This window comes from Schistocerca piceifrons, chromosome 3 (genome assembly GCF_021461385.2).
Source record: "Schistocerca piceifrons isolate TAMUIC-IGC-003096 chromosome 3, iqSchPice1.1, whole genome shotgun sequence".
In the NCBI taxonomy this organism is placed as follows: domain Eukaryota; kingdom Metazoa; phylum Arthropoda; class Insecta; order Orthoptera; family Acrididae; genus Schistocerca; species Schistocerca piceifrons.
Genome location: NC_060140.1, coordinates 899,458,840 through 899,471,661, shown reverse-complemented (window position 1 = coordinate 899,471,661; position 12,822 = coordinate 899,458,840). Strand labels below are relative to the sequence as shown.

Below are 12,822 nucleotides of genomic sequence, written 5' to 3'. Positions count from 1 at the left end.
GAGTAGAAGATGGACAGAGGGGGGGGGGGACGAGATAGACAGAGAGATGGGAGACAAGGAGATTAGGAAGTTATCCAATTCCAATAAAAGCTGCAATGCAGACGTTGTTTGTTTATTTACCATAGAACAAGTTACATACAAAACACTTGTACTGCCCTTATTTTAGTACTACTGAAGCGTATGGGCCCATCCTACTAGGTCGGACTAAACGCGGACATCGAAAGTGTACGAAGAATGGCGGTACGAATGGTCACAGGCTATTTCGTGAGAGTGCGCCACAGAAATGTTAACATATCTTCACTAGATTCACGATGTCGTACACAATGCGAGAACCTTCTTAGAAAGAAGGAAGAACCGACATTCATGCAAGAAACTAGGAATACAACGTGTCTATCCTGCAGATAATATCAGGCAAATCCTCTCACAGGGGCGCACAAGCAGTCATTCTTCCCACAATCCATATATTGGTCGATCGGGAAGAAACATTTATGTGTGGCACAATAAAAAGTACACTCTGGTACACACTACATAGTGATTCGCAGAGCATAGATGTACTTGTGGACAAAATCCTCTATAAGCGCACATTATCTTGGGAAATATTATGCAGTTTCAGTGTGTCATGGGTTGGTAGTTCGGAAGTGTTCTAATATCAAACGCACCTCTTATTTTTTTAATTTTTGTACGACGAAAATCCCGTTGTAGAGTGTATGACTCTTTTGGCGGGGAGTCCCCTTATGGATAATTAGACCGCCTGCTGCAATTCTTTTTGACGCCACTTCGGTGACTTGGCTTGGAATCGAATCCGGAGCCTCATGATAGAGAGTCGGCAATGCTAAGTACAAGACCACGAGCTGGTGACTACGTTCACAAAGCATAACAAACAATGTATTACGGCATCGTGCCCACCAGAAAAAAAACACAGCTTCATGGAAGTTGCTGTATACTGGGCACCATCGTGTCTTTGTAGCACGTTATATCGCATGTGGATAGATTTACCGATTGTTTTCATCCAGAAAATAACGTGTTACAACGAACTGCACGGCGCACGAGCGAATGTGAAATTCCCGTGCGAGCCATCAGTTGCGAGGAAATGTGTACTGCTGCATTATCTGATCGTTGTAACAGCGGTTCCTAATCAACAGGAGTGTTATTAGCTGGGAGCCAGGTCTAGCTGCTCGAAGTCTGCACAACATTAATTACGTATCTTCCTCGAAGCTCGCTAATTAAGCCGGTGTATACAGTGACATTATCTCGATGTAAAGTGTAGAACTTTAAAGTGCTGTGTATAAATAAGAAATTAAGAGGAATACCCCAGAAACAGGCACATTTCAAGATTTTTAAGGTGATAGCGGTCCGCAAGTTAACACACGGTGGTGAGATTAGGAAATTACCCAGAACAGAGAAGAGGCAGTTAAAAGATGTCGAAATGATATTTTGAAGGTCAAATGATATTTTGAACGTCTGTGGCAGGTTATACTTTCAACGATGAGGGCACAACAAATTTAAATTGCAGATGGTAGAATATACAACGACAAACTAAAATGGACAGTCGAACGATTGGACAATAACAGAACTGCATAGGTCTTGCTAGGACTGCAAGTTGCTGCGCACTTTAACACGCCCACTTCTGGGACGGGGATGTATGCCGCCTCGGGATCGAACCCATCTGCCGGATCAACGACAAGGGGTCAGTGTGCCGGTCGGCCTGTATGTGATTTTTAGGCTGTTTCCCACAGTCCATTACGCGAATACTAGGCTGGTTCTCACGTATCGCTTCACATACACGCTACGCATATATTTAGAACACTTTCTCACACTTGCACACAGAATTTACTCTTTATACAGTCCGACTGGGTACACTGCTCCTGTCCTGGGAGATGACCTTAGCTGTTTGGTCTCCATAAACTCTTCCTCAGCAGGACTGCGGAACGTAGGAAAACCTGACACCAGATAGATGACAGTTCCGCTTGAAACGGTAACAGACCAACAGGCCTAAGCCACAGAGGTGACGGTTATGACGAGCTACTACGTATAACATTTAATGAAGCAAAGATGGTCAAATTATATACAGGGTTATTACAAATGATTGAAGCGATTTCACAGCTCTACAATAACTTTATTATTTGAGATATTTTTACAATGCTTTGCACACACATACAAAAACTCAAAAAGATTTTTAAGCATTCACAAATGTTCTATATGTGCCCCTTTAGTGATTCGGCAGACATCAAGCCGATAATCAAGTTCATTACACACTCGGCGCAGCATGTCCCCGTCAATGAGTTCGAAAGCGTCGTCGATGCGAGCTCGCAGTTCTGGCACGTTTCTTGGTAGAGGAGGTTTAAACACTGAATCTTTCACATAACCCCACAGAAAGAAATCGCATGGGGTTAAGTCGGGAGAGCGTGGAGGCCATGAATGAATTGCTGATCATGATCTCCACCACGACCGATCCATCGGTTTTCCAATCTCCTGTTTAAGAAATGCCGAACATCGTGATGGACGTGCGGTGGAGCACCATCCTGTTGAAAGATGAAGTCGGCGCTGTCGGTCTCCAGTTGTGGCATGAGCCAATTCTCCAGCATGTCCAGGTACACGTGTCCTGTAACGTTTTTTTCGCTGAAGAAAAAGGGGCCGTAAACTTTAAACCGTGAGATTGCACAAAACACGTTAACTTTTGGTGAATTGCGAATTTGCTGCACGAATGCGTGAGGATTCTCTACCACCCAGATTCGCGCATTGTGTCTGTTCACTTCACCATTAAGAAAAAATGTTGCTTCATCACTGAAAACAAGTTTCGCACTGAACGCATCCTCTTCCATGAGCTGTTGCAACCGCGCCGAAAATTGAAAGCGTTTGACTTTGTCATAGGGTGTCAGGGCTTGTAGCAATTGTAAACGGTAAGGCTTCTGCTTTAGCCTTTTCCGTAAGATTTTCCAAACTGTCGGCTGTGGTACGTTTAGCTCCCTGCTTGCTTTATTCGTCGACTTCCGCGGGCTACGCGTGAAACTTGCCCGCACGCGTTCAACCGTTTCTTCGCTCACTGCAGGCCGACCCATTGATTTCCCCTTACAGAGGTATCCAGAAGCTTTAAACTGCGCCGAATGGAGTTAGCAGTTGGTGAATCTTTGTTGAACTTCGTCCTGAAGTGTCGTTGCACTGTTATGACTGACTGATGTGAGTGCATTTCAAGCACGACATACGCTTTCTCGGCTCCTGTCGCCATTTTGTCTCACTGCGCTCTCGAGCACACTGGCGGCAGAAACCTGAAGTGCGGCTTCAGCAGAACAAAACTTTATGAGTTTTTCTACGTATCTGTAGTGTGTCGTGACCATATGTCAATGAATGGAGCTACAGGGAATTTATGAAATCGCTTCAATCATTTGTAATAGCCCTGTAGATTTGATCACAAACACATCAGTCAGAATACTGTTACTGTTATCAAGTTAAAGATTTTTGCACTCACCTGATGGCGTCAATCATCTGGAGGCCCATGTTGACGCAGTTGCAGGCGTGGTTGGGCCGCGACACGGGCAGCCCGGACACGCAGTAGTAGCAGTCGCCCAGGATCTTGATGCGCATGCACTGGTTGTCCTGCAACAAGCAACGAATTGGCACGCCAAGTACTGATAAGTCAAGTACCATTATTGTTCACGATACTTGATAAACACAGGAATTACTGCGTAAAAAGGAACACCTTGTTATTTCGTAAAAGTTTCAAGATATAGAAAACAAACGGTAGTAAAGCAGGAGCAGGTGATTTTGTTAACTATTTATTTCCAGTACCTGTCGGGATACGGAAGCAAGTATTTTTTTTTAATGAAATAGTAAATGATCTTAAGGGTACTCTGTTATGCCGGAGCCAAGGTAGCCCCTGAGGGCCCGCAACTCATATTACACCACAGAGGACAGGCTTGGCTATGTCCAAGGCGTACCAAAAGCACCATGGTAAACACCGGCTATTTACATACAAGACAATGGAAACAGATATTCCGAGCACTATTTCCTGCAGGGGGAGCTCGAGCTATGGCCTGCAGGAAGTATCACTACGCCAAAACCTGATTGGCTGGAGACAGCTATTTAGCGGCTAGAACCAGCCCCGAAGTTCAGTTCACTCCAGATGCCGACCTCGTGGACTTCGACCGCTGAAGATTACGTCTTCGTCTCTAAATTGGACTTTTACTAGTGTGTGTGTGTTACCACGAACCTTTGTGGAAAATTAGTAGTGAACTGTTGTTTGCCTCAGTTAGGAGACTTTTCCTGGCATCGTTATTGTTACCTTTCTTCTGTTGTTCAGTCACCAACCTTGTAAACGAAAGTTGTGTTTGTGAAAAACTGCGAATTGTCAGTCACAACATACTCTAACGCTACTCCAACGCTCCTGAATAGACAAGAACAGTGACATAGCACTTCTTAACACGGGCATTGAAACCTTTCGCAATTACATTTGAAAGAAGTGCTACAATGTGAGACAAACCGACTAGAATTCGCTAACGCGTTGTAAACACCTCCAAGCGGTGTTTTCATGATCAGTTCCGTCGTTAACATAGCATTACGCTACGAGAATTTAGATCTTTGCACAAAACAGTCTAAGCATAAGGACTGAACATCGTTTGAAAAATTTGCAGGACTCTTCTTATTTACTAAAAACATTGCTCCATCTACAAAAATTTTCAGTTTCTTCAGTATACACTGCCGGGAAAAAATTACTACGCCTGGAAAGACGACGCAGATTTTGATCCGATGACGGCATATGCCACCTGGGGGATAGTAGATGTACTGATATTGTTGTAGTTTAGTCCGGGAAGTGGTCAGGTAGAGTCAAATCATGTCTGTAAGCTTAAGAACTATGAATTTTTGGTGGGGACGGACTTCAGACACTGGAAAAGCAGACCTTAGCGGAACAATACTGGAGTCAAGTGGTGTCGAGTGAAGAACCGAAGGGAGCTATTCTGGACACTTGGATGTGCGTTCTGGAAGAAGGCAGACCTACCTCTGCTATGTGTGGTTTTTGGTGGAGTTGGTGACAGATTCTGCGCGGTGGACGAGCGCCACCAAATTTTATTTTCTGAATGGACTTCATATTTCGAGATGTCTAAATGTACTGCAGTATAGGACTCTTTTTTTTTCCATTTCTATTGCAGCACTAAGGATAGACACAGTTTCAGACAGTTTTCTTTGTATCGCATGTATTAATCTGCAACACATCATGTTGAATTGTGAACTGTTTAGAGTGAGAGGTGGCATGAGCCCCCTCTCATATTTTTCTGAGTAATTCGATCTTCCTCTCTAATTGCATGTGGTGAAAAGTCGCTATTCCTTCACACGCGGACTTCCCACGCAGAGTCTCTCGTCACCCGGGTGGTCCGGTGACAGGCGGGCTCTGCGTATCTTGAAAGGGTTAAGCCGACAGGTGTGAGGGAGTCAAGTGAATGCTTTCCAGACACCGACATTGTCATAAGAGCGGCGGCGACACGCCCACAGGGGCCTGACGGAGCAGCTGGGCTAGAGATTCCGTTACTTCGCAGAAACTTAGTGAAAACCGTTTCTGGCGGGCTACCAGCGAGGCGTGGGGAAGACTTGTGCTCCCAGCCAAGCGAAGTCACACAGTAACTCCGATACAGTCAACTTTAGCCAAAACTGCTCAAGACAGACAACATAGGCCGCTTGTACACAGAACGCTCAATTGCCAACTGTACACGGAAAGTTACGCTGAAGTCGGAACTTCAGCAACTTCGTCAGTTACAATTAAATAAAAGTATATTAGACAGCCAACGGGAGGCAGGCTGTCCAGAGCAGCGAGAGCTCAGTCTTGTAACCTACTCCAACCGAAAGGCGAGAGCCGACTCTCACAAGAGCACCCGTACAAACCGAACACATAACGTTTCCGCCCCCACGACAGTGGCCGTGGTTAAACGTTCCAATCAGCAACTCGAAAACCGGCGGAAAATTCCACTCTATTGCCGAAGCATTACCTTTCCACCAATGGAGATTCTATGCGCCAATTTCTGCGCCGATTTTGCTACGTCACGGAGCTATGCCCTGAGCAAGCCAATCACAGTTACGATTTTGCAGAAAACGCGGGTATTAGCCCGCCAAGACTGCCTGGGAACACAAGTCTTTCCCACGCCTCGCTGGTAGCGTCAGTGATTGTGTAGCGCGCCTTCTTCGTCTCCGTCAGAGGTGCATTTGTATTGCTAGGAAGCCTTTAGTCTGGAACAACCAGAACAGGATAATTTGTTTCGGGCTATTCTCGCGACATTATCATCACCACGATGGGACGTCGAAGCAACCTGCCATCGCCTCCGGTACGCCAGATCGTGTTCTTGCAGTTAAGAAGACAGATTGGTAATGTATGTCTGCAGCACTGGTAGATTAGTGATTTTGCTAGGTGATAATCAGAGCTCAGCAGAGCACGCCTGTTCGTCTTTTTCTTTGTTCAGTCTTGGGTGTTCATTGTCTGAGTTCTTACTACTGTAGCAGGAATTAATGTTGGGTTGGCTGTGTGTTTCTCTTACGATTTGAGTTGCAAGGAATTGGCTCCACATACTACTTCGTCACAAATGTCACAACCTAGTTTAGGGACAACTTCACCTTCACAGCATTTATTTGAGTATCCAATTTCAGCCAATTTGATGTATTGTAAATGTTTTATGTGTTTTGTTTATTATTTTGAGTTTAGTCATAATAAATCATATTGTCATTTTGGACAGAACTGTCATTCTGTTAATCGGTAGAGCAACCCTTTCATTTCTCACTACATTAATGAAACTTTCCGTTATTTAACTTATTTATCAAATTAAATTATTGCAGGTGCCAAACTCTTTTCTACTCCACTTGCAGGGTCCATTACAGTCAGTTCGCGTTTCTTTTTAATCCATGTGCAACAGCAAAAGTCAGAGTTAGAATGGGCGGGGTGGGCTTAGAGCATCATTTATATATGAAGATTCTAAAAGAATTTGGTGTTAAATACACTGCTAGCCCCGGCACCTCGCAAGGGCTGCTGAATATTTTGTGCACTGTGATTACGAAATGGATTTAGTTTTCGCATGTCTTTGCTGACTATTTAGTTTGGGAATTTTGGTATCATTCTCGAAACGCTCTTAACGTAAATTTATTGCATTTGATAAGGGTATTACCTGTCTGTATTTTACATGAATATGTAGTACAATTTCCCGTTTGAGATGTCATTTCATGAGTAAACATTATCCACCATAATCCCCTGTCTTTTATATCAATTACAGGAGTCAGAATAGACCTTTCGTTATTAAATTATTCATTTAACTTTTACTTTGTGTTTCTGTATAACTCGAAATTCTAGCCAATGCACAGACTATTTGACCGCAGGGTCTCATCTAAAGGTTATTATTTCCAGCGAAACAGTTGCGGGACGTGAAAGCAGACGTGAGCCCAAGTACCTAAAATATGGGAAACCACAGGTAAAGACGCAACTGGTTGCTTGTATAGGATGCTGTTTGGAAGAGCAGCTACACTAGCAGTAACCGTTAGACACCGTCGAACGTCCACGAGAAAGTCGGTGTTATACAGGGTAGCTGGTCCTGCTCAGCCCGTATGCAGGGCGAGGCTGCAAAAACAGCCAGCCGCAATGTAACCAGAATGAGTAAATAAATCGAGGTGTGGTTCTTCGCTAATTTTTTAGTGGACAACCTGGCGAATTTTCTGACGTACGCAAGTAATTTTCAACTTGTACAGATGGGGACTCCCCTCATGAGCCGTGGATGGTTCAAATGGCTCTGAGCACTATGGGACTTAACATCGGAGGTCATCAGTCCCCTAGAACTTAGAACTACTTAAACCTAACTAACCTAAGGACATCACACACATCCATGCCCGAGGCAGGATTCGAACCTGCGACCGTAGTGGTCGCGCGGTTCCAGACCGAAGCGCCTAGAACCGCTCGGCCAGACGGGCCGGCCCATGAGCCGTGGACCTTGCCGTTGGCGGGGAGGCTTACGTGCCTCAGCGATATACCAGGGTTGCCCAGTAAGTAATCCACCGCATTTTTTCCTCAACAATTCTTTATTGAATATAATGAGAATTCACACACGAAAGAATGGTGTTTTATCTACACATCCTATTTTTCCACGTAGTCTCCATCACATTCTATGGCCTTCCTCCAGCGCGAAGCAAGGACGTGCATGCCCTGTCGGTGTCAATCCTTGAATATGCAAGAGTGCGGTTAATTGCATCCACACTTCCTTTGCTGACTGACAGATGCAGCGACAACCGCCGAGTCGTAATGCGTACGTCTTCGCGAATGACGTCAGCTGGCTGCAGCACGTCAGGTGTGACAGCCGTGGATGGCTCCCGCGACCGCTGCAAATCGTGAAGCTCTGCCGAACCGCCTTCTGACGAACTCACCCTCCTTGCCCAGCGACTAACTGTACTTCTGTCGACAGCAGATGCTCCATAGACTTTGCACAGCGTTTGTGAATATTCCCAAAAGTTTCTTTCTCTGCGGTGAGAAATTCAATGAAGGCACGTTGCTTGTAACGTACATAACCTGTAGACGCCTTTTTGAAACTGTCCTGCAACTACGCTACCTGTCGGAAGTGAAGGAAACTTGGCGCGCTCACTCAGGAGACTTCACATAATACACACGCAACGTTTCGCACTCGTATCACTGTTTTCGGGTGAGGAAAAAAAATGCGGTGAATTACTTTCTGGGCAATCCGCGTAGATAGCCGACTGTAAGTGCAACCACAACCGAGTAGTATATGTTGAGAGGTCAAACAAGGGTGTGGTTCCGGAAGAGGGCAGCACCTTTTTAGTAGTTGCACGGGTAACAGTCTGGATGGTTGACTGACCTGGCCTTGTAACACTAACCAAAACGGCCTTGCTGTGCTGGTACTATGAACGGTTGAAAACAAGGAGAAATTATAGCCGTAATTTTTCCCGAGGGCAAGGAGGTCTACTGTATGGTTAAATGATGATGGCGTCCTCTTGGGTAAAATATCCCGGAGGTAAAACAGTCCTCCATTCAGATCTCCAGGTGAGGATACTCATGAGGGTGTCGTTATCAGGAGAAACAAAACTGGCGTTCTACGGATCGGAGTGTGGAATATCAGATCCTTAATCGGGCAGGTAGGTTAGAAAATTTAAGAAGGGAAATGGATAGGTTAAAGATAGATATAATGGCAGTTACTCACGTTATATGGCAGGACAAACAGGACTTCAGGTCTGGTGAATACAGCGGTATAAATACAAAATTAAATAGGGGTAATGCAGAGGTAAGTTTAATAACAGGTAAGTAAGCAGGAACGCGGGTAAGCTATTATGAACAGCATAGTGAACGCATTATTGCAGCCAAGATAGACACGATACCCACACCTACCGCAGTAGTACAAGTTTATATGCCAACTAGCTCCGCACATGTAGAAGAGACTGAGGAAGTGTATGATGAGACCAGAGAAATTATTCAAATAGTTAAGGGACACGAAAATTTTATAGTCATGGGGGACTGGAATTCGGTATTAGGAAAAGTAGGTGAATATGGACCGGGGGGAAGGAATGAAAGAGGAAACCGCCTGGTAGAATTTTGCACAGGGTATAATTTAATCTTGTGCGGTTGGTCCCGGCGGAGGTTCGAGTCCTCCCTCGGGCATGGGTGTGTGTGTTTGTCCTTGAGATAATTTAGGTTAAGTAGTGTGTAAGCTTAGGGACTGATGACCTTAGCAGTTAAGTCCCATAAGATTTCACACACATTTGAACATTTTTGAACATATTATTTAATCATAAATATTATATCGCTTAAGAATCATGAAGGAAGGTTGTATATGTGGAAGAGACTCGGAGACACCAGAAGATTGAATATGTAATGGTAAGAGAAAGATTTCGGAACCGGGTTTTAAATTGTAAGACACATCCAGAGGTAGATGTGGACTCTGACCGCAGTTTATTGGTTCAGAACTGCAGATTAAAACTGAAGAACCCGGAGACGATTGACAAGAACTGGGGAAAGGACTACAACAGAAGAAGAATGGGTAGCTTTGAAACATGAAATAGTGAAGGCAGGAGAGGATCAAGTAGGTAAAAAGACGAGGACTAGTAGAAATCTTTCGGTAACACAAGAGATATTAAATTTAACCGATGAAGGGCGTACATATAAAAAATGAAGTAAATGAAGCAGGTGAAAGACAATACAGACGTCTAAAAAATGAGATCCACAGACAGTGAAAAATGTCTTAGCAGGAATGGCTAGAGGACAAATGTAAGGATGTAGGGGCACATATCAATGGGGGTAAGATTGATGCTGCCTACAGGAAAGTTACAGAGACCTTTGGAGAAAAGAGAACCACCTGTATGAATATCAAGAGCTCAGATAAAAAAAAACAAGTACTAAGCAAAGAAGGAAAATCAGAAAGGTTGAAGGAATACACACAGGGTCTATACAAGAGAGATGTATCTCAGGGCAATATTAAGGAAACAAAAGAGGACGTAGATAAAGATGAGATATGATACAACGTGAAGAATTTGACAAAAAAATGAAAGACTTAAGTCATAACAAGGCTCGGGGAGTAGACAATATTCCGTTGGAACTACCGATAGCCTTGGGAGACCCAGCCATGACAAAACTCATCAATCTGGTGAGCAACATGTATGAGACACGCGAAATAGTCTCTAACTTCAAGAAGAATGTAGTAATTCCAGTTCCAAAGAAAGCAGGTGCTTACAGGTGTGAAAATTACCGAACTATCAGTCTAATAAGTCATGGTTGCAAAATACTAACAAAGAATACTTTACAGAAGAATGAAAAAAACTGGTAGGAGCCTCCTCGGGGAAGATCAGTTTGGATTCCGGAGAAATGTAGGAACACACGAAGCAATAGTGGCCCTGCGATTTCTCATGGGAGATAGGAGAAGGAAAGGCAATCCTACTTTTATACCCTTTGTAGACTTAGGGAAAGCTTTTGACAATGCTGACTGGAATACTCTCTTTCAAATTCTAAAGGTAGGGGTAAAATACAATTAGGGAAAGGCTATTTCAAATTTGTAGAAAAACCAGATGGCAGTTATAAGAGTAGAAGAGCACGAAAGGGGAACAGAGGTTGAGAAGGTAGTGAGACAGGCTTATAGTCTATCCCCGATGTTATTCAACCTGTATATTGAGCAAGCAGTCAAGGAAACAAAAGAAACATTTGGAGTAGTAATTAAAGGCCAGGCAGACGAAACTGAAACTTTGAGATTTGCTGATGACATTGTAATTCTGTCAGAGACAGCAAAGGACTTGGAAGAGCAGTTGAACGGAATGGACAGTATCTTGAAAAGAGGATATAATGTGAACATCAACAAAATCAAAACAAGGATAATGGAATGTAGTCGAATTAAATGAGGTGCTGCCGAAATGAGACACTTAAAGTAGTAGATGGGTTTTGCTTTTTGGGAAGGAAAATAACTGATGAAGGTCGAAGTAGGGACGATATAAATGTAGAGTGGCAATGGCAAGGAAAGCGTTCCTGAAGAAGAGAAATTTGTTAACACCACGTATAGATTTAAAAGTATAGAAGTGTTTTCAGAAACCATTTGTGTGGACTGTAGCCATGTATGGAAGTGAAACATGGACGATAAATAGTTTGGACAAGAAGAGAATAGAAGCTTTTGAAATGTGGTGCTACAGGAGAATGCTGAAGATGGGATAGGTAGATTACGCAACTCATGAGGTGGTACTGAACATAATTGGGGGAGGAGAGAAATTTGTGGTATAACTTGACTAGAAGAAGGGATCGGTTGGTAGGTCACATTCTGAGACATCAAGGGATCACCAATTTTGTACTGTAGGGAAGTCTGGGAGGTAAAAATGCCAAAGGGAGACCAAGAGATGAATACATTAAGCAAATACAGTAGGATGTAGGTTGCAGCAGTTACTCTGAGATGAAGAGGCTTTCACAGGATAGAGTAGCATGGAGAGCTGCATCAAACCAGTCTCTGGACTGAGGACCACAACAACAGCAGATGAGGATTTGTGATACAGATTTTGGTTTCTTTTCTGTGGCATTGGAAGGCCCCTTAGAAGCGCACTTTAACAACGTAATATGTGCGGTCCTTGATCAAATAATAGCAAGATAACAGAGCCTTAAATCACTCAAGACACTCGCTACATAACGATGTTGAATAAAGAACAGAACTTGTTGAAATTCCCCGGACTTATCGCAGTACAGACACGGCATATAAGCCATTTCATTACCTCCGGATTCGTCGGTGTTTGCCTTTAGCCCTCACGTTTTAAATAGAGCGCTCAAAGACCTGTATGTTTGGGGGGCAGGCAGGTTATTTTGAATACTGAACGACCAGTTCAACGATTCCCACATGTTCTGCAACGATGATCTGTAATTTTTTGTGCAGAAGGGGTGAGACATACGTCATGTCCATATCACATTAACTGTCTTATGACCAGGGCGATCTCTCCCAAAAAAAAAAAAATGCTACAGCAGATCGGTTAGGAACGGAAGATAGTTTTCGATATTGAGGGACCAATGATGTGATTCTTGAAACGCGGACACCACACATTGACAGACCGTTTGTTACCCACTTCTATCAACCACAGTGGGTTTTCACGGACGGGCACTGCATACTGCAGAAACTGCTTTGCTCATGGTTTGTAAACGATGCTTCATCTGTTAGCAACACCTTGCATAGGAGGGTCGCATTACTTTGGAGTTTTCGTAGACATCATTCACAGAACTGCAACCGATTTTGAAAGTTACTGCCATGAAAGTGTTGTAGGAGCCAGTTGTGGAAAAGATGAAATGCGTTGGATATGCGGTATTCGCGGAACACCCGCAGCCTGCCTCTAACTGACATG

At 43.9% G+C, this 12,822-nt stretch overlaps 1 protein-coding gene across 1 annotated transcript in view; it reads right to left on the bottom strand.

Annotated features, from left to right (window-relative positions):
* Nucleotides 1-12,822, bottom strand: part of LOC124789372 (adenylate cyclase type 2) — a 278,181-nt gene that overhangs the window by 190,070 nt on the left and 75,289 nt on the right. Inside the window, exon 4 of the mRNA XM_047256703.1 lies at nucleotides 3,467-3,594. Within this exon, the coding sequence (XP_047112659.1) occupies nucleotides 3,467-3,594 (128 nt within the window). The remainder of the gene's footprint in view (nucleotides 1-3,466; nucleotides 3,595-12,822) is intronic.